This window comes from Hippocampus zosterae, unplaced genomic scaffold (genome assembly GCF_025434085.1).
Source record: "Hippocampus zosterae strain Florida unplaced genomic scaffold, ASM2543408v3 HiC_scaffold_193, whole genome shotgun sequence".
Taxonomy (NCBI): domain Eukaryota; kingdom Metazoa; phylum Chordata; class Actinopteri; order Syngnathiformes; family Syngnathidae; genus Hippocampus; species Hippocampus zosterae.
The window spans coordinates 22,126-43,553 of record NW_026262806.1 but is presented as its reverse complement, the minus strand read 5'-3'; the positions used below and the strand labels follow the sequence as shown (position 1 = coordinate 43,553).

Here is a 21,428-nt window from a genome sequence, read left to right as displayed (position 1 = left end):
TCACCGGGGCTCATGCAGCGGGTCAATGAATTCAGCTTCGAGGTCAAGTACCTGAGAGGGCTGAACGGTCTGCCAGTGCGCGTGACCATCGCACGCGTCAAGGGCATGGAGCTGCTGAACATCCTGATCGCAGTACTAATCAACGTGCTCGCGATGGCCGACATCTCGCTGTCCTCGCGGGCCCAGCCAGACGGCAGCAACGCTTTCGGATTTGAGGTGCGCTGGGCAGGGGCTTCGACCTTCTACACTGCGCTGGTGGTGGTGCAGATCGTGTTGTACTGCCTGATGATACTGGGGTGGCTGTTCATCTTCGGGCCACTGGAGGAGACGCGGCGGTGGACTGCCTTCAATGAGTCGCACAAGCCCTTTATTCACCCGGACACGGAGGAGACCCTGAAACGAATCGACTCCGCGCGGGAACTGACTCTGAGCGAGATCATCTACGCGCTGAACGTGAAGGGGCCGGACGCCCACATCTGGCAGACCAGCGAGGGCCGGCACTTCGGGAACACCTTCGGGTGGCTCTACTTCTGGTTCAAGCGTGTGGGGTTCATCCTGAGCGCGCCCGACCTGCTGGTGCACTTGGTCTGGCTGGGGTGCTCGGTGGCCGGTCTGGTGGTGGGGTACCCGACGGGGACCTTCTACTTCGCGGTGCAGCTGCTGGTGATCGTGAAGAAGGTGGACATCATCCAGAGCGTGATCCGGTCGATCACTGAGAACTCCTTCTCACTGCTGGTGTCGTACCTGGTGGGGACGATCATCATGTACATCTTCGCGATGCTGCTGTTCTTCTACTTCGCGGCGGACAGCTACCTGGAAGACGCTGAGGAGCTGCTGTGCGACTCGCTGCTGCACTGCGTGTTCAACGTGCACTACTTCGGGCTGCTCTACGGGGGCGGGGTCTCCGAGAACCTGCGCGGGTACTCAACGACCGACCCCGAGCACTACTACCTGCGGGGGCTGTACGACCTGCTGTTCTTCTGGATAATCCAGATCATCTTCCTGAACCTGTTCTTCGGCATCGTGATCGACACCTTCGCTTTCCTGCGCAACCAGCGCAACGACATCCACTTCGACAAGACCAACCGCTGCTTCGTCTGCCACATCGACCGCGTCAAGTTCGAGAAGTACGGCGACGGCTTCGACCAGCACATCTTCAACGAGCACTTCGCCTGGGACTACGTCTGGTACCTCTTCTACCTCAAGGAGAAGGACCAGACCGAACACACCGGCATCGAGTCCACCATCTACGACCACTTCGTCCGCAACGACGTGTCCTGGTTCCCAGTGCAGCGCAGCATCTCCCTCGAGCGCCGCCTCCAGGGCAAGCTTGAGGAGCAGTAGTGACTGCGAATCCATTCACTTCTCTCTCTTCGACAGCACGCCTTCCACCCACACTCCCTTGATTAAAGCCTCCCCGTCGATCAACAGCCCTGCCCCGTGCTTCCGGTCATTCTGGTAGCACCCTTCGTACCGCCTCCCGTCCGGCCAGCAGAAGCAGCCGCTGCCCTGCATCTTCCCGCAGGCCCACTCTCCAGTGTATGAGCGCCCGTCAGCCCACCGGTGCGTGCCCCGCCCGTGGGCCTTGTTGTCTCGCCACTCCCCATCGTAGGTGCTACCGTCAGGCCACTGATAAACTCCCTTCCCATGCTTGACCCCTGTCTTGAAAAGCCCCTGGTAATGACTGCCGTCTGGCCACTTCATGACCCCATACCCTTCCTCCAAATCGTCCTTCCACTCGCCTTCATACGCCACTCCCTCCGAGTTATTGTACACTCCGAACCCCTCGGCCTTCCCATTCCTCCACTCCCCCTAGTAGGTGCTGCCCTCTGGCGAAACCAGTTTGCCCTGACCATGCCTGTTCCCGCTGGCCCACATGCCCTCATAGACGCTGCCGTCCGCGAGGGTGTCCTTGCGGAACCCATCTTTCCAGTCGTTGGGGCTCCTTTCTCGAGGAAGAGAGCTGGGCTAAGGCGTGGGCCTGAAGGCGAAGTACTTAGTCCGCACCGAGAGGGACTTATAGTCCCACAGCTCTTGATACTTATCTGACTTGGCAAACTACTCGCAGCAATCTTTCACTCTTTCTATCGACTGAGTGAAGTACTTGCTGGCTTCCTCAAGTTCCTTCTTGCTCCCGTTCAGCACTGCTTGGTAAGCCGACTGAAGTGCGCTTTTATCACCGCTGACCTACTCGCCCAGAATGGCCTGTAGAACAATGCGGGCCTGCGACTCTTGCAGTCCCAGCTTCTACTGGACCAGCTGCAGCAGGGCTGCCTGCTTGCTGCGGTCGAGGTGGTTGGCCAGCTCGACGAGGACGGACTGGTAGAGCTGGAGGACCAAGTCGACTGCCCGCTCGAGATCTGTGCTGTAGCTGCTGGTCTTAATCTGTGCGATCAGCCGGGCCTTGGCCTCCATCATAATTATTCTATTGACTCAAGAATGCTGTAGAGAGTGCAGCAGGAAAAGCAGGCCTAGGGCATCTTCTCGGCCCGGGGCCACCACGTTCTTTAGCTCCTGGTCGTCCAGCAGCAGTTCCGGCCGCCGCTCGATCATCCGCCCCAGCGCCTCCTGGGCGCGCTCCATCTCGCTGCCGAGCATGCCCTGGACCATTTCCTTGAGAGTATCAAGAGGAGACTAGTCCTTGAAATCCTCCCGTACCTTTTCGTTGGCGTACTTGGCAAGCACCAGGCTCAGACTCTGCTTCATCTCCATTTCGATGGCCTCACAGTTTTTGGCCTTCACCCCCATTATTTACTAGAGGTCCTCGTGCACCTCCTCCAGCCACTGCTCTTCTGCACACTCCTTGCGGGGCTTCTTCCTCTCGACGTGGATGGACTTCTCGATCTTGGTGCCCATGATGCTCAGGACGGGCTCGGAGATGTCTCGCTTGTCAAGTCTCTTGACTCGCTCAGTCCTGTCTGATTTCTCCTTGTCTTTGTGTTTGTGCCTGTCATCCCGCACCTTTCTTCGCACATTGATCTCGACGTTTTTGGAACCCGTAGGTGTCTGTGACTGGGGGCTCAGGCCAGCCAGGCTCATCTGACTGCAGGGGTGCTGGATCGCGGAAAAGGGCCGGTCCGACTTCTCTCCCCTGGTGGGCTTGCTGCGGTCCGACTGGTCGTAAAGTTCCTTCAGTCGCACGTTGACGATGGGCATTTTAAGGATCTGCTCGATGGAGGGCCTGGCGGTTGGGTCCACGATGAGAATGTCAGCGATAAGCTTTTTCATTTCCTTGGAGTAGAGGGAAGGGACGGGAGCGTACTCGCCCCTGCTGATCTTGATCGCCAGCGCAGGCAAGGACTTCGCGTCGAAGGGGGGGTTTCAGCGCACACATCTCGTAGAGCAGCACTCCCAACGACCAAATGTCCGTCTTTGAAGAATAGTCCTGCGAGGAGCAGATTTACGGAGATATGTAATATGGAGTCCCGACCTTAGTGCGGATCTTCTCGAGAGACGAAATCAATTGCCGCGCGATCCCAAAGTCGCCCACCTTCACGATGCCCTCCTTGGTCAGGAAGATGTTCTGGGCCTTGAGGTCGCGGTGGATGATGCGCCTCTCGTGGATATGTTTGATAGCGATGCATAGCTGCGTGAACCATCGGAGGATCGTCTCCTCAGGAAAGTGCGCCCCCTTGGAGCTGAGGATTCGACGGTGCAAATCCCCGCCATCGGCGTACTCCATGACGATGTGCAGCTTGTTGGAGCGGGTCTTGTAGGACTCCTTGAACTTGATGATGTTGGGGTGGTTGAGGGCCTCGAGGATGCGCGCCTCCCGCATCGTCTCCTCCCGGTCCCGGTCGGACAGGTAGTTCAGGTCAATCTGCTTTATCACGTAGGGCTGCCGAGAGTCCTTGCGAGTGGCCAGGTAGGCCTTCCCGTAGGCCCCTTCTCCCAGCACTTTCAACTTCTCGTAGTTATTTTCCATTCAAATTCATGAGTTCCAGGGTCTTGCTCAGGCACAACCACCTCTACGAGGGACAGCTCGATTCCGCAGGCAGATTCCACGGGACGGGCGTGTACTCATTCGCAGACGGGTCGCGGCTGGAAGGGCACTTCAGGGAGGGCAGTTTCGAGCAGGGCAGACTGACCGACAAACGAAACGGCGTCACCATCGAGTGCACGCAGTTCAGAAACAACAAAGCCTAAGGGATTGGCACCGTCCTTTACCAAGACGGGTCGATCTACAAAGGGGAACTGAGCAGCAATGTCCGTGAGGGCCAGGGCGAGTTGACTCTGGAGGACGGCACGGTACTGAAAGGACGGTTTCAGGGGGACAAGCTGTGCGGCCAAGGCTCGCTGGCTTCGAGCGAAGTGGCCTATGAAGGATAATTCGCGGAAGGCTTGTTCTAAGGGGTCGGGAAACTTACTACCAAGTCGTTCATCTATAACGGTTCTTTTCTGCAGGGAGCCTTTGAAGGAGCAGGCTGTCTCGAGTACCGAGGAGTGGACAATTTGCTCAGGTTTGAAGGTCGGTTTTCGGGCGGAATGCGCCACGGACCCGGAAAGGCTTATTACAAGGACGGGTCGGTCTTTGAAGGACAGTACCGCAGTGACTTCCGGGAGGGCAGCGGGCTGCTGACTTTGCCTAACGGCGAACAGTATGCCGGCTAATTTGAAGAGGACGATTATAGCGGCAGAGGCGAATATTCATTCAGGAACGGGGCGAAGGCAATCGGTCACTTCCGGAAGGGTAAGTTGGAGGGAGAGGGGCAGGTAAGCTTCAGGGGAGGAGCAGTGCTGAGTTCGGTGTTCAGGGAGGGGCGGAAGTGCGGGGCGACGAGGCTGGAGGGGAAGCGGGAGGGCAAGGCGTTTTACTGGAAGGGGATGTTTTTCGAGGACGAGCTGTAGGGCGAGGGGCGGTACAGCATAAAGTTTTGAGTGGATCGGTTAATAATTAGTTGAAGATGATGAAGGTCAACATCCGGGACGAGTGCGTCGACAAGTTCGAACAACTCAAGATGGGCAAGGAGTTCTCCTACCTCGTCCTCAACATCAGCGAGGAGGAGGAAATCGTCCCCTGCTCACTAGTTCGTCGAGTCCACGGGGCTCCCGGCGCCTCCTACGAGGAGTTCACCGCCAAGATGCCCGAGGACGACCTGCGCTACGGGATTTTCGACCTGAACTTCGACAGCAAGGACGGGATGCACATGAGCAAGATCATCTTCATCCTGTGGTCCCCGGAAGGCACCAAGCCGAAGCGGAGGATGCTGTTCGCCTCGAGCAAGGACCTGTTCAACAAGCACCTGGTCGGCATCGCCAAGGACATCCAGGCGGTCACTCACGCAGACCTGGATCGGGAAGAGATCATCCGCGGGCTGGGCCATTGATTCAAGCATCATGCATCACCGGGCAAACCGCTGCAGCCGCACCTTGCTGTCCGACACCACGATCAGCTTGTTGGGGTCCTTCATCAGGAACTGGCACTCTCGCAGCTGGTCCTCGCCGTCCACCAGCCGGTAGCTGTGCACCCTGCCCTTCAGCGCTTCCAGAAGGTCCCACACCACCATGTACTCTCCCACCCCCGCGATCACGAACTTCTCCTCCTCGTCGAACCTGGCCTTCGTGAACTTGGCCTCCTTGAGCTTGCCCTGCATCAGGTCCTCGGGCCGCAGCTTAAGCTTCCGAGGGGCTTGGCGCTTGGACTTCGGGATCTTCTCGCGGAAGGCGTCGCCCATGTCCTCGTCGGCACTGGGGATCAACACCAGGTAGTTCTCGAACGTGGCGAGCACGAGGCTGCCATCTCGGCTGCACTCGATGTGGATGACTGGGTCTCCGGGGCGGGTCACGTAGTTGTTCTTGGCCTCCTGACCGGCCTCCTTGTAGAGCCGGACGTTACCCTGCAGGTTGCCCACTGCGAAGTTGCCGTCGCCCGTGGACCCGATCGCCGAGAACTGGGTGTCGGTCTTGTACTTCTTCTTGAAGCCGATGCAGGAGTCGATTCGAGGGTCGAGCATGTAGATTCCGTGACTGGTGATCCCGTAGAAGACTTCGACCTCGTCGAATTGGTCCAGCTTGTTGCGGTGGGTGACTGCGAGCAGGTCCTCGGGGGTGATCTTGCTGAACCCGGAGATGATGGTCTCCTTGCCCATGTCTACGTAGTAGCCGTCGGCAGGCCGCTCGGGGTCCAGCATGAAGGCTCTGGTCTCGCCCTTGAGGGGCAGGATCCTGGACGGGACCACGCGCCTGCCCGTGCTGTCCTTCAGCTCCTTCATTTGGGTGATCTTCTTGAAATCCCCGTCGTGCTCTCCATAGACCTCGATGGCGGGCCCCGTTGGTGATCAGGGCGATGTCCAGCCGCTTGAGCTGCGAAATCGCCCGGAAGTCCCTGTATTTCTCATCGCTGGCGGACTCTAACTCCTTGAACTCATCCGCCACCACTGCGGTGTTGGCCACGTGCAGGTTCTCCAGCCCGGCCGCGAGGGAGGCCACGTCCTGCTGCTCCTCTACGTCGGGGTAGTCGTACTCCTCGGATAGCTGGTCCTCCTCCTTCAGGGCACTGTCGAAGGAGGCACCGTTGCGGGCTTCCCAGCAGCAGCGGGTGATCATCAAACTCAGCTGCAGGGACACCCCGTAACCGTCGAACTCAAGCACCCGGATGACTGAATCCGGCCCGTAGCAGTCGAAGTACTTGAAGTAGTTGCCTGCCTTGGAGGCCTCGTAGTTGAGGGAGGAGCTGATGGGGAAGAAAGACACCACTTCGGTGCCCTTGCTGAGCTCATCGTGGGAGTCAAGCTCTGCCCCAGGCAGCAGCACGTAGCAGTAGAAGCAGTACTTGGGCTGTTCCCGGACCACTAGCAGGCAGTATTGCTGCTCCAGGATGAGCTTGCCCTCCTTGTTGGCCCTGTACATCTTGCAGGAGTTGACCATCTTCGTGGACTCGAACTCTGCCAGCCGCAGCAGTGCCTTCGACACGGCTTCGTCCATCTCCTCAGCGTACGAGGGCTCGTGGTCCAGCGAGGTGAAGATTTTGTCTGTCTACCCGGGCCTGATCGCGGGGGCCTCCTTCTCCGCCAGCATCGCCGCCAGCAGGTCGCAGAACAGAGCAGCCTTGTCGCAATCCATTTCTAAGGATACCGACTTCCTGCCCTTGAAGGCACTTGAGGCTAGTTCAGTCCACTTGATCGTGACTCCTTGGCCGACCTGTACCGCACGGGCTGGCTCTCCTTCTTCAGGACAAACTATTCTACCACTTCGTCCGTCTGACATCGCACCACCGCGCCTGGCCCGAGAGTGACGGTGGCGATGGAGGGCCTGGTAAGGAAATTACTTGGCGGTGGACTTGCCGTCGATGGCCACGTTAAGGGCGCAGCTAGCAGAGAACTCCCTGAGGGCGTTGTCGAAGGATGGGGGAATGTTCTCCTTCGGGCCATAGCCCATGAGCCCCTTGATGAAATTCATATTTGATTATCTAATCCTGGCTCGAATCGGCGCGTTTAGCAGCAATAAAATTAACATGGCAGATCGCCAGGCCCTCGAGCTGCTCCTCGCCCAGGAGCGACAGAAGGTCCAGCTGCTCACCCGCAAACTCACCGAGACCGAGCGCGAGGTCCTGCGTCTGCGCGAAGCCCTCGACCTCGCTTAGTTCAAGTCCATGATCGCACAGCTGGGAGAGGTATCGTTGCCGAACCCTAAGCTGACTACACTTAGCTGATTACTATCGAATAAATGATGGAACCTCTTCTGACACGCCTGAAGGAAGGCCTCATGCAAATGCGGGGCCAGGGACAGGGACAGACGGTCTTCGGCCTGCTCAGCGATTTGGAGGAACTGGAGGGCAGGTGCTACGACCGGCTCGAGGAAGGCGAAATTGCGGTCCGGCAACTCAGAACGCAGCTGGCTGCCCAGCAAGGCAGAATCCAGGATTTGGAGAGACAGAACTCGGCCTTGCTGTCAAGCCTGGATGAGAGCTGCTTTGAGATCGAGAGGCTGGAATGCTAAATCTCTCAGCTTCAAAGGCGTCTGGATTAACAGTAAATTTTATTGCGCCCCAACCCGCTCTGCGCCATCTCGCACCTCTTCTCAATCACGGAGGATCCCGCTCCCATGTCTTTCACAATGTCCTTCGACCTGCCCCTCAGCGACTGCGAGTTCAAAGACAGCCAGGACTACGCTCTATCCACTTGCGACCGTTCCCTGCTGTAGACCGAGCGCATGCAGTCTGCAGCAGACGAGCCTCCTCGAAGGCCGCACGCCGTTCGGCGGAGAGGGCGGATTGTCAGCGAGACTGCTGAGGGGCTCAGGGCCTTCGGGCAGGGAGCGGCCGCCTTGATCGGGGATTCGCTGCTGGCTGTCGGGGGGTGGGTGTCCGGAGCGATAAAGCATAGGGCGCGCAAGCACGCGCGGTGAATTGTATCACAGAAAATCATCCGTGTCATAGTTCCACAGCCCGCCCTCGTTGTAGTCAAAGAGCAGCTACTCGCCAGGCTGCACGACCCGCTTGGTGACCAGGATGACCCGCACGCGTCCGTCGATGCAGACCTTCACGCTGACCACACTCGGCGACCGCCCGCGCTTGTTGTTGATGCCGTTAATGAACTTGCAGAGGCCAGTGCTCAGGTGAGGCACGACGATCAGGCTGTCCCTGCTCTCGGGGGCGTTGACCAGGTCCATGATCGAGTCGTTGCGACTGAACAGCCACGCCCGCGCCTCGCAGACCTCGCCCACGTACTCGCAGACGAAGGTGCAGGCCGGTACCTTGCGCATGGCCATCACGCAGTAGCCCTTGATCCGAGGGTCGAACTCCACGAAAAAGGGACCATAGTAGCCAAACCTAGACCGTCTTTTGGCCTGCTCGATCACCGCGATGTCCCGGGTGCACAGGGGCGGAGACAAGGCTCATTCCGCGGGTCGTTCTTCTGCAGGTCCGTGTTGTAGATCAACTCGTCCGTGAAGCTCAGGCCTTTGACAGTCAGGGCCTTTAGCAAAGACAGTCTGCACTTGTTTTCAAGAGACTTCGAGACTTCGGCAGCCATCTTCAGGTGAAGCTCACATTCGCGTTGCTTGGGGCCTGTCTCCAGATCGATCAGGGGGATTTCTCTGGCCTGGGGCATCAGCAGGCCCAGGAATCGCCAGTCCAGCAGCTTCTAGGTGCCCAGCTCGCTCTTCTCGAAACAGTGTTCGCAGTCCTCGCCCACGATCTATTCTCTGCAGAGCACACAAAACCCGGTATTTTCATGCGACTTCTCCCGCGCCGGCTCTGCGTCTGCGGAACTTGCTTGACAGGCTTTGCAGACCCATTCCTCGACAGGGATGGCTTTAAGGCCGACGCAGCCGAGGTGGTAAAAATCTTCGCACACATCGCAGAGCAGCCCCGACTGGGCGTGGCGCCAGTCTTCGCAACCCACACAGACCTTGGTCTGGATGCAGGCTTCGACCACGAAGTCCTGGCTGAGTAGATATTTCTGCTTGCACGCGCAGACGAACCGGCGGACCTACTGCCTGAACTGGGGCGTGGAGAGGTCTGGGGACAGGGCGGCGACGAACTGGCGGAGGGCGGAGATGGGGCAGGCGGGGCCAGGGCCGGTCCTGCGGGGCATATATTGAGATGATAAGTGGGGTCACTGGAACATCTGCTTGATCTTGTTGTCGATGGTCTTGTCGTCGAGGTTGTCGATGCGGATGGTCTGGAAATACTCGCGGGGGTCGAAGAACCCCTTGGCGATGAGGAAGTTCTGGCGCAGGACGAGCTCCTTGATCTTGGCCTCGTCGTAGTAGAGGATGTCGTCGTACATGTCGAACTCGGAGGGCTCTTTGCCGCGGTTGAGGAAGCGCTTGATTTCCTCGTTCGAAAGTCGTTAGCCCTTGACGGTGCCGGTGCGGTAGTTCATCATCTTGTAGATCTGGGAGAGGGCGTCCGGGTTGTTCTTGTCTGGTCACCACCCCACATTTCTCCAGCAGGTTCTCGAACTCCCGCAGCTGCTGCTGGGTCTCCTTCTGCATTATTAACAGGCTCCCCTAATCCGAAATGAAAAGGCTCGAAAAGGAGTTGGCCGAGTGCGCTGCCAAGCCCGGCTGCAAGGTCGAGAAGGCCGCCGGCAACCTCTTCGACTGGGTCGTCACCATGGACGGGCCCTCCGCTCCCCCTACGAGGGCGGCCGCTTCCAAATCCGGTTCCGGTTCCCATAGACTTATCCTTTCAAGTTCCCGGCCGTGACCTTTGACACGAAGGTGTACCACCCGAACGTGAAGGAGGACGACGGCGAAATCTGCAAGGACATGATCGGCTCCGACGAGTGGCTGCCCACCAAGAAGGTGGTGGGGGTGCTGGACAAGATCCAGTCCATGCTCGTCATGCCCGAGCTGGATCACCCCATCAACGAGGAGGCCTGCAAGGCCCACCGCAACGGCACGTTCGAGAAGGTGGCTCGAGAGTGGACAAACAAGTACGCCAAGTGAGACATCCGAATAATGCATCATGCCAAGTCATCCTCGTCAGCACTGCCCATGCCCGAGTCCTCTCCGTCGCTGGATTCAGACTCTTCGTCCTCTTCCTCGATCTTCCCGTCGTCGTCCTTGCGGCTGCCCAGCGCTTTGGGTTCCTCCTTGACCTTGAAGCTGCCGCCGTACTTCAGAATCACCTCCCGCACCCGCTCGTTGGCCTCCCGCATAACCTCCTTGCCTGCTTTTTCCTTGATGGTCTCCACCGAGGCCAGGTAGACCGGTGAGCCCTGGATGGTGTAGCGCACCGAGAGGTCGTCGACCTGGTGCTTCTCGCCCTCGGACAGTGCCTCCTTGATGATCTCAATGCCGCGGAAGTGACTGACCGACACCTCGATGGAGCTGACGATCTTCGAAGCCACGGGCCTTGAGCCGCCGGTCGATCTCCACCTTCAGCCGGGCGATGAGCTCAGGGGGCACTTCCTTGATGAGGTCCAGCTCATCCTGGTGGTGCTTGAAGAAGTCGATGGGGCTGACCCCCTTGCGGTGGAGGGGCCAAATGATCTTTTCGTACAGCAGGCCGATGTCGCACTTGGTGGCCTCGACCACCCCCACCAGCATCGAGTTTACCAGCCGCACCTTCGCGTAGTTGTCCTTGGCCTGCTGCTCGTCCTTCGGGTAGACCGACTTCTTGGAGAGGTCGATGAAGCCGCGCACCTTGTCGACCTTGAGGACCCGCATGACCTCGACGCGGCCCACCTTGAGGGCCTTGAAGTGGCCCTTGCGCTTGGACTTGGAGCGGGTGAGCTCGTTGGGGGCGATGGCGCCCTCCTTGCCCGAGAACTCGAGCAGCTTGACGTAGGAGCAGTAGTCCTCGACCTTGAAGACCACCACGACCACCATCTGGTCGGGCTCGGGCCAGTCGTTCTCGAAGTACCTGTTGAGGATCGTGATGTCCTATTTCTTCTACATTATCAACAACTTAATTCAAATGGGCAAGAAGAAGAACCAGAAGAAGGACAAGGAGCCTCAGGGCCACTCCCACCCCGAGCCCGCCCGCAAGCCCGACCCTGAGGAGCAGGAGCGCAAGGAAATCATCACCAAGCTCGAGCACCTCGACCTCGACGGCCCCCTCCCCGACTTCCGCAACTTTGACATGAGCCTCGACATCCTCCGCAACGCCCTCGCAGACTTCAAGCTCCTGCTGCACTACTCCTCGGCGGAGGAGTACGACAAGGTGGTCAAGGGTCCACCCCGTCCCGCCGACTTCGAGGAGAACTTCCTGTTGAGGATGACCGAGAAGCCCCCTGAGCCCGACACTGACGACGAGGCGCCCGAGTACCCAGGCCCGCCCATCGAGTTCTCCTTCAAGAACAGCAAGAACCCCCTGCTGAAGGACGAGCAGGCCTAGCCGGCCGAGGGGCAGGCCTAGCCGGCCGAGCAGCCTGCAGAAAAGGACGCGGACAAAGACAAGCCCGTCTAGACTGTGGAGACAGGGGTCTGAGCTGACACAATAAAGGCATTTATTATGAGCAGGTACAGCGAAAACCGACTGGACATCTCGCTCCAGACCGACCTCCCCTCCTACCTCCGGGAGATGAAGGCCGCCAGTCGTGACAAGAGTCTCGAGCCCCGCGAGAAGGAGTCCCAGGAGAAAGAGCCCCGGCAGATGGTGGGCTACTCGACCATAGTCCGCGAGAAGGAGGACGTGCGCTCCAGGTTCTTGAAGGACCGCTACCTGGGTCAGCTGTCCAAACGCAACGACTAGCTGCGCAAGGAGCTTCGGCTGATTTCTGAGGAGCTTTCTGCTCGGATCGAGAAAAAGCGGGTCAAGAAGAAGAAGCCCGCCAGCCCGCCTGACCGCGCGGACCAGCACATCCGCAACGAGCTGCGCAACGCCTACAGCCAGATCGAGCACTGCAAGAAGGTACTGGCGCGGCTGCGGGCAGAGGACTCTGGCGAGGCCACCCAACATAAGCTCACCGACCTCGAGAACCTGATCAAGTTCCGGTCGGACGAGATCGAGAAGGTCAAGGAAGAGATGCGGTCGCTGCGGAACGTGCGGCAGATGCAGGCGCGGGAGCTGTCGCTGGGGGCGGACAACGTGCAGCTGCAGGCCACGCTCTAGGACTACCGTCGAGAGCTAGACTCACTGAAGGCCAAACTGAGGCAGATGAGCTTTAAGGACCGCCAGCAGGAGGTCGAGTACAAGAAGCAGCAGGCCTACCAGATCGAGCTCGAGACGAAGTTCCGCGAGCTCAACCACGAGTTCCATCCCTCCATCAAGAAGCAGGACGAGCCCGTCATCGAGCCCACCGACATCAGCGAGCAGGAGTGGGCCATCCTCAAGCGCGAGAAGCAGCTCCTCAAGCGCGAGCACGACGAGTACTTCAAGAACATCGACAGCCTCCTCCTGGTCATCCGCAAGACCGAGGACGACGCCAAAAAGCTGAACGGCTCGCTCAAGGACAAGGACAAACGCATTGAGGCCCTCCGCGCGAAGATAGACGTTCTCCGCAAGCTCGGAAAAGAAAAGAAGGAGGAGATCCTTGAGGACTACCCCGAGCCCGAGCCTGAGCCGTAGCCCGAGCCTGAGGCGGAATCCCCCATCGGCAGCATTGAGCATCTCAAGGCCGAACTACCCGAGCCCGAGCCGAGTTTCTCACTGGTCTCGCCTCAGGAAGAAAAGCCTCCCGAACTCAAGAAGTGGGACACCAAAGTAAAGACCGACGACCGAGGCATGCTCCGGCCGGGCGCAGTCAGGTTCTCGGACGAGGACACAGTGCCGCCGGGCAGCCGTGTGGTGGGCGCCACGGTCTGGGTCTTCAAGGGGGCGGTGAGCGCAATCACCATGACATACGAGAAGGACGGCCGCCAGATCAAGGGAGCGCTGACCTACCCAGGCGGGAACGCCCAGGCGATCACCTACGACCTGCCCGCAGGCGACTTCCTCAAGAACTTCGGAGGGGCGGTGAACTCGGAGACAGGGCTGGTAGAGTACCTGGTGATGGTGTCGAAGCAGGGCAAGGTGGGCCGCTTCGGCACCCTGAGCTCGAAGCTGAAGCAGTTCAACTTCGCGGTGGGGGAGAGCGAGGTGGTGGACGCGGTCTACGGGGCGACCTGCTTCCCCGAGGAGAAGGAGCAGCGACTGTGCCTGCTCGGCTGCAGGATCAGCACCGACCCCCTCCGCAAACTGGGCTGAGCTTTGATTGATGAAGAATCCCTTTTTGGTCAAGCACAAGGAAAAGGCCGAGTTCAACCAGTACTGGTACTCGGCCAAGACCATCGCCTTCCTGGCGGAGCAGGCCCTCGCTTCGCCCGGGGAGGTGTGCTTCCTCTCCTGCCCCTCCGTCTACGGCTCCGTGAAGGGGCCCGACCGTGATCGCTGCTTCCTCTTCGACGTGCCGCCCTCACCAGCTAGACCCTGCCTTCCAGAAGGTGGCCGGGAACAACTACTTTCCCTACGACTTTAATCGGGCAGAGGACATCCCCGTGCACTTCAAAGCCCGCTTCTCCTTCATTCTGATCGATCCTCCCTTCATCACCCGAGAGGTCTGGCAGGCCTACGCCCGCACCGTGCGGATGATCGGCGCCAAAGACGCCCGGGTGCTCTGCTCGACCATCGACGAGAACGCAGACCTGCTGCGTGAGCTGCTGGGGGTGGAGAGGGCCACCTTCAGACCGCTGATCCCAAACCTGGTCTACCAGTACTCTTTCTTCGCGAACTTCACGAATGAGGCCCTCGAGACTGTCAACGAGGAAATCGGGTTCTGAGCTCACATCATTGCCACTGCCCCTTCTTCGGCCGCTACTGGGGTGCAGGCCCACACGGCCTGACCATCTCCAGCAGCATCCGCTGCCGAAGCCGCGCCACCGGCTCGCCTTCCGCCGCGGAAAGGTAGAGGAGGCGGTTGTAGTGGCCCAGGTGGGAGGCCAGAGTGTCCCGCTGGACATTGGTGCTGAACTCCCAGCGGCTGATGTCGGCGTGCCCTGCCCCGGGGTACTTCCTTTGCAGGTGCTCGAGTTGGCTCTGGAAGCTCAGTTTTTCGGTCATTGATAATGTTGTTGCCGCTCTATTTCTGCGCGGTCGGGGCGATCAAGGAGGCCGACAAGGGCCGGCACCTGTGGGCCCGCCGGCACATCGGCAGGCCTCTCTGGGCCGAGATCGAACCCAACTCCGAAAGCGTCTTCTTCCTATCGGACTTGGCCTACGGCAGCATCTCCAAGCAGTCTGGGGACATCCTACAGCGGAAAACTCTGCCGTAGACTGCACGCCCGCGGCAGACGGGTCTGCCCTCTGTGTTGACCACTAGGGGCTCTACACCCTACAGCTGCCTAGCACGGCCCGCGAAAGACTGGAGTTCAACAAATAGGTGAGTATCAGACGGGCTTCGTACCGAGGAAGGGTAAAGTTTGAGAGCATTCTGCTATTCGAAGACGGGTTTGTCAGCTCCTCAGGGACTTTCACCCCGCTTGAAGGGCTGAGGGTGTTATCCCCCCATTCGCAAGGAGTGCTTGCCTAGGACCGAGCCGGCAACAGGTGCATCTGGACTCTGAAGAAGGAGAAGAAGGGCTGTCCCGGCACCGAGGCAGTGGGGGAGTGGCGCACCGGATAGCAGCGGCTGGTGGGACCAGCAGAATATCCTGGCGTTCTACCACGCAGAACAGCTGATCTGGCGCAGAGACGAGGAGCTGCCTATCACCAGTTCATCGAGTCACTGCCGTTCCCCTTGGACGAGCAGGCCACTCGGCGCTACGAGCAGCAGGTCCTCAAGCTTCTCAAGGAGGGGAGAAGGCAGTCACTGCCCGAAGCACTCGAAGGGCTCTGGCTGAGGCTGCAGGACGACCTGCAGTGGCTGGTCAGCCTCGCTGACCGTGTCTCCAGAGCGCTGGGCAGCGGAGCAGGGTGGTCCTCGCTGGTCGACAGCGAGCAGTTCGAAGCCGAGAGCGAGCTGCGGGTGCAGTTACTCGTGTTGACAAAAGGTGGTAGACTCTATCGGCTGGATTCCTCGACGGCAGTGAAATCGGGCAGCTGCAGCTCGAAGGGCAACAACTATACCGGCATGTATCGCCACAGGAATCTATATACTTGACCTACCGCTCTGCCCACAAACTGACCATAGCTCGGCTTCAGTCCTGGGCCCCGACCCTCTGCAGCAGGTGGCCGAAATCGCTCTCTCCTCGCCCTCGCTGAGACAGCACCGCCTGCACAAGTTGCTGCGTTTGTGGACGGCGAGCGCACTTTCGTGTACGACTTCGAGCGGGGCATGTTTCGAGAGGAGGCCATGATGAGTGTCAGAAAGAGGGTTCGGACAGTCTGGAAGGAGTGCTGGAGGGAGAGGTGGCGTGGCGGGTGCAGACCCCAGGCGAAATCATAAAGGTGGAAGTGCCTCGCCCGACTGGCGCACCAATCGAAGGCCCCGCTCTACAGCCACTCGCGGGTCTTCTTCAAGCACCTCGACAACAGCAAGCTGGCAGTGCTGTCCCTGAACCGCAGGCAGCAGACCCTCACCCTGCAGCTGCTCGAGGGAAGCACCGGGCGCATCCTGGAGCGCTTCAACCAGCCCTACGACAGCCCACGGAGCGGCTGCCATCTCCGTCGAGATGTCCGAGAGCAGTCTGGTGGTCGCCTACTTCAACATCCGCAACCTGGCCTACGAACTCTGGGTGCTCGAGGCCTACCTGGACGAGTTCATCGAGGACCCGCGCGAGATGATCAACCGCTTCTACTTCAACTCCAGCACCCCGCCTCCCCGCGAGATCGTGATCCGGCAGCAGAAGTACTCACTGCCCTTTGCGGTGCGCAAACTCCGCTTTGTGGAGAGCCGCCAGGGCCTGCTCAACAAACACCTGTTCGTGGTCACCAGTGAAAACCGGGTCTACCGGCTCGAGCAGAAGCTGTTCAGTCCCCGGCGGCCGTGCCCCTCGACCCCTCTCGACAGGTCTTCGAGCAGCCCGAATACCCGCCATACAGTACGCCCTGATTGCTGCACGAGGGCAGCTACTTGACCGCTGACTACCTGCTGGAAGGACTGCGAGGACTGACCGTGTTCCACAGCAAGTTCGAGTCGACCAGCCTGCACGTCTTCTGGGGCGGAGACCTCTTCTTCACGCGATTCAGCCCGGGACGGGGCCTTCGACCACGTGCCGCCCAGCTTCAACTACCTGCTGGTGGGGGGGATGGCGGGCGGGCTGGGTGCGGGCTACGTGCTGCTGGGGGCGTTCCTGCAGCGGCGGCGGAAGACCCTGCGGTTCGTGATATGATCTGATGTGGCTTGGTGGGGGCGGGCAGACAGGTCGTATGGTGTAATGGTTAGCACATTGGACTCTGAATCCAATAATCCGAGTTCAAATCTCGGTATGACCTTTTTATATGCTTTCTCGCCAGGCCCTCCTCAGCGACCTCGACCGCGTAGAGCGCAGGTTCACCAGGCTCACTGCCTGGCTCGGCAGGGCTCGCCACCCCCTGCCACCGATCCCACCAGACCCGGCCAAGACCCGCGCCGAGCAGAAGCGCTAGTTCCGGCGCAAGGTCAGGCACAGCATCAGCGAGCTAGAGAGCAGGGTCGCTTCCCTCTGCAAAACCTTAGGAGAGCCAGAGCCGCTGATCCCCACTCGCTGGCCCGTTGCCGCAGCTCAATAAAATCGCGGAATCGCAGGATGACCGAAAGCCGGGCCTCGAGACTGAGCCAGATGCTGCATGGATGATCAGTAATGCCGGAAGGACCTTGTGCGCCGGGGGGTGTTGCGGACGGGCTGCGGCGGCAGGGTCGGGAACAGGCTGGTGCTGCTGGATTCACCAGAGCACTGGCTTCGCAGCAGGGATTTGCATTTATCCCGATAAAACCGCTCGGAGTGCTGCAGCTCAGCGATCTCGAGTTTTTGCTGGCGGATCAGCTCCTTGCTGGCGCTCAGCCGCTTCAGCAGCTGCAGCTGGTCTTTCTTCAGTAGTTCGTTCTGCTCAGCCAGCTCCCTGTCCTCCCGCTTCTCGGTCTCTTCCCTCACTTTCTTCCGCAGAAGCTCTTTATCTTGGTGCGATACTCCTCGGCTTGTTGCTCGTTGTCCTGGCGGAAACTGGCAGTCGCGCGGGTGAGACCATTCTGAAAGGACTTTCCGTAGGCCTCGCGAACGAGTCCAGGAACTCGTGGATCTTGCGATCGCTGTCGAGGATGGCGGTGAGGGGCTGGGAGGGCCTGCCCTTCTCCTCGAGGGCGAGTGCGGCCAACGACCAATCGGCCCCTTTCTATGAAAGTTTACGCATAATGTTCAATCGACTCGGATCAGGGAGTAGATCTTGCGGACGAACAGGAAGGAGGCCAGAAACCCTGCCGCCCGCAAAACAGCATGTAGCAGAGGCTCAGCAGCCCCAGCCACAGGAAGTACATCACTCCCGAGGCCAGCTCCATTCGCGCCCACGCCAGGTAATACCCCGCCCCGATCACGAACACGTACACCGCCGACAGCGCTGGGATCTTGAAGCCCAGCCACCACCACTTCGGGTCCATCGCGTTCAACCGGTGGAAGGTGACCAGGATGGCCATCTCGCCCGAGGTGACTGCCAGCAGCAGCCCTGCCACCAGCGCCAGCCCAGGATGGAAGTAGTACCCCGCGCCCCAGAAGGAGTTCAGCGCGTAGACCAGTTCGAGCAGGACCACCCTGGTCAGCACGCCACACGAACGGAACCAGCGAGGCCCAGCAGGAACAGCGGCACCGACAGCCAGTGCTCGCTCCTCCTCGCCTCAGGGAAGGGGTTCACGGAACAGGGGTTGCTTAGTTTGCGAATCCTGAGGCCCAGGAAAGAGCCGCCCAGCGAGAGCACCACAGGCAAAGTGGCCCAGGCGAGGGTGTAGCCGGCCACCGACAGCAGGCCGAACTGCTTGGCGTGCTCCAGCAGCCGCAGCATGAACACCGCGGCGAGTAGGCAGATCACAGCGAGCGGGATGATCGTCGCGGTCAGCAAGCTGTGCAGGATCCAGTGGTCAGGTCCCCAAAGTTTGTAGAGCCTTGCGGAGACGAAGCCCGCGACGGGGCTGAACAGGGCCAGTCCCACTAGCAGCTTCTTACGCCAGCCTGCCCTGCGCGACCAGCACGAAGGTATAGCCATAGTTCTCGAATGCCGTAAGGGACAAGGAAAACACACCGGCAGCCAGCACTTGGCAGCCAGTCCTACCAGCAGGCTGAGCAGGAAGGGGTTGCAGGCGGCCTGAACACCTCCCGCTGCAGGCGCTTCCAGCCGGTGTCCTCCCGGATGTCCTCCAGGTTCGAGCACAGGAAGTAGTCTTGAAGCACTGCGATGTCAGTGTAGACATGACGCAGCACGAAGGCCAGGATCAGGATCAGTCCGGCCCCGTTGAACAGCAGCACAGCAGAGCACCTGCGTCCGCCGCTTGTAGTAGAGCTTGTCCTCAGGCGGCTCAGGCTCCTCATCCACCACCAGGAACTCCACCTCGTGAGAGTAGTCCACTCTCACGCCCTGGGCCAGCTTTAAGGGCGCCTGATCGACAGCGGAGTCGGCCTCGACCGTCGCCGTACATATAGTCGAACCCCTCGCCCCCGAACAGCAGCAGCTGGAAGCGGTAGTGGGTGAACAAGAAGCACGAGCCAGCCTCGCACCACCCAAGCGGCACCCCCTCCTCATAGTTCTCCTCGAACAAACTGTGGTTCAGCTTGCTGTTCCTAAGTCAGGCCCTTGAAAAGCAGCGGCTTCCCCTCGATCGTGAAGTAAACCCGGAAGTGGTTGTTGATCAGGTACTGCAGCAGTCTGGCCTCCGCGCCCGAAAGGGGTGCCGCTTAGCAGGTGGTCGTCCTGCTCACGTTGTGGTTCACCTGGAACTCGTAGGGACTGTTTTCCGACGAGATCCCGAGCAGCAGATTGCCAAGGTTGGTGAACTACTCGAGGCTGACGCGGACGGGGCACTGCCCGAGCTGCTGGAAGGAGTACTTGAAGGACCCCGTGGGAGTGTAGGACTCCCTCGACGCGGACATCGAGCAGGTCGCCGGGGGCGAGATATCCCCGGGAGGCGGCCACCAGCAGGGATAAAATTACCATTAAATGAAATAGAGCACGTCCTTTAACGCCGGGTGCACGACCGCGATGCCCTGGCTGCAAGGAGCCGAGTGGCTCAAGGCCCGCATCCGCGAACTCGAGACCGAGCATGTCACCCTCTACGAAAAAAACGGCCGCCTCGATCTGGAAAACCGTAGGCTCCGCGAAAATATCGAGCGGGACATACTCGCCCACGAGGACCAGGTCCGCAGGGTCGAGGACCAGAAGGCCGACCACCTGCGCCGTCAGAACGAGGAGTTCCAGGCAGAGCTGCAGTTTCTGGTCACCAAGCACGACGAACTGGTTTATCAGCTCGAGGTCGAGAAGCAGGACATCCTTAAATAGCTGGAGCTGAAGGGGCAGGAGGGTCGAACCGCCTCGTTCGCGAGATCGAGGCAGCTCGTAATGCCCAGAGGCCTCCTCCAAGCACATGCTCGCCCTTGAGGAGGAGCTTGCTCGCGTCAAGCAGACTGGCGAGCTCGACCGCCTGCGCTTGCGCGAGGAGTCTGACCGCCGCGAGCACGAACTCAGGGGCCTCATGGCGGGGCTCGAGCGCTAACTAGGCTCCTAGAAAGCCGCCCGTGCGAGGGGACAAGGAGCAGTTCGGTCGCGAACTGGACGACCTCAGGGCCTTGCATGCAGGGGAGCTGAGGCAGATGGACCAACAAGGCGAGGCTGCGCTGCTGGCCAAGGACAGGGAGTTGGCCCATCTCTAAAGCCTGCTCAAAGAGCGCACTCACTCCATGGCGCAGGAGCTGGCCGACAAGGACGCCGACTTGGAACTACTGCAGAAGCAGGCTGACGCTCTGGGGCAGGATGTGGAGGCACTCGAGCGACAGCGCCTGCAGGCCAGGGAGGGGCTGGCCCAGGCCGAGGCCGAGAACCGTTCCCTCTCAGGGTCGAACAACGATCTGTACCAGAAGTGCCTCGAGTTCGAGGACATGCTGGCGTTGACCGAGAAGCGTCTGGCAGAGCAGGCGGAGCGCGAGCGCGGCTTGCTGGGCGAGAGCCAGGGCCTGCGGCAGGTCCTGCTGGAGAGCAGCGACGAGCTGGAGCGCTGCAAGAACGAGATCAACAAGGCGGACTACGACTACCTGCGGCTGCGGGAGGACTGTGAGAAGGAGAAGAGCCGGTTCTGCTGATCATCGAGGAGAAGGAGATCGAGGCCGACCGCTGGCGGGAAAGCTACTTCAGCCTCAAGCCCAGCTGTGATACTTTATCCTTATGAAGCGCCCCCGCCCTCTCTGGCAGGACGACCCCGACATCGAGGCGCTCGAGGACACGCGCCGCAAGAAGTACTAGCGGCTGCAGCACAACACCTTCCTCAGCTGGGCCAGCCCTGCTTCCGTCCAGCCCCTCTACCCCGAGGACATCGCCCCTCCCTGCTCGCTTCGGGCTGTTCAGCCACGCGGCCTCGCCTTCGAGCAGTTCCACAGCTGCCAGATCCAGCACCTGGCCACCGCGGCCTCCAGCGAGCACTTGGCCCTCAGTGCGGGCTTCGACCAGACGGTCAAGATCTGGTCCGTGCGAGACCAGTACGACAGGTTCGAAAGGAAAGAGCTGGATCTTGTAGAGACCATCTACGTCAAGAAGGAGCGGATCCGCAAGGCCTCTTTCTTGGCGCAAGACCGAGAAGTGCTGGTCTGCGGGTCAGGCAGGTACCTGCTCGCAATCGACCGCGAGAAACAGGCCCACCGGAGGATCAACTTCCCCTCGTACAACGCACTGTTCGAAAAGCCAGTCCACTCGTTCTTCAAGGCCAGGACAGTGACTGCATCGCCGTCCCCAACCACCGGGGCTCAGTTCTGCTCCTCAGCAAGGAGTTGCAGCCGACCGGCAGTTTCGAGGTGCCGGAGTTGGTGACAAGCTGCTGCATGCGCGAGGGGAAGGCGTGGCTGGCCTCCGACAAAGGCATGATTTACAGCTTCGACCTGCGCTCGCGGAGGATGCTGGCAAAGCACTAGGACGAGGGCTCGCTGGCGACCACCGCCCCTGTCCATCTCCG

General features: G+C 60.0%; 4 protein-coding genes and 1 non-coding gene across 5 annotated transcripts; 3 read left to right on the top strand and 2 right to left on the bottom strand.

Moving 5' to 3' along the window:
• Positions 1-2,754: 2,754 nt before the first annotated feature.
• On the bottom strand, positions 2,755-3,925 carry LOC127594535 (serine/threonine-protein kinase Nek5-like). Its single transcript, XM_052056387.1, is given in 2 exon segments — positions 2,755-3,318; positions 3,320-3,925. Coding segments are annotated over 2 exon segments (1,170 nt in total).
• A 979-nt stretch (positions 3,926-4,904) lies between these two features.
• On the top strand, positions 4,905-5,327 carry LOC127594534 (uncharacterized). Its single transcript, XM_052056386.1, has one exon. It carries the CDS (start codon positions 4,905-4,907, stop codon positions 5,325-5,327), a length of 423 nt encoding a protein of 140 aa, XP_051912346.1.
• Positions 5,328-10,412: 5,085 nt separating this feature from the next.
• On the bottom strand, positions 10,413-11,280 carry LOC127594533 (uncharacterized). Its single transcript, XM_052056385.1, has 2 exons — positions 10,804-11,280; positions 10,413-10,739 (listed from the first exon to the last, which is right to left on the bottom strand). Exons 1-2 carry the CDS (start codon positions 11,278-11,280, stop codon positions 10,413-10,415), a joined length of 804 nt encoding a protein of 267 aa, XP_051912345.1.
• A 2,309-nt stretch (positions 11,281-13,589) lies between these two features.
• Positions 13,590-14,151, top strand: LOC127594532 (EEF1A lysine methyltransferase 1-like). Its single transcript, XM_052056384.1, has 2 exons — positions 13,590-13,778; positions 13,813-14,151. The coding sequence occupies exons 1-2, from the start codon at positions 13,590-13,592 to the stop codon at positions 14,149-14,151; spliced, it is 528 nt and encodes a 175-aa protein (XP_051912344.1).
• Positions 14,152-16,672: 2,521 nt separating this feature from the next.
• Positions 16,673-16,744, top strand: trnaq-cug (transfer RNA glutamine (anticodon CUG)). Its single transcript has one exon. It is a non-coding gene; the product is annotated as a tRNA-Gln (tRNA).
• Positions 16,745-21,428: the final 4,684 nt, after the last annotated feature.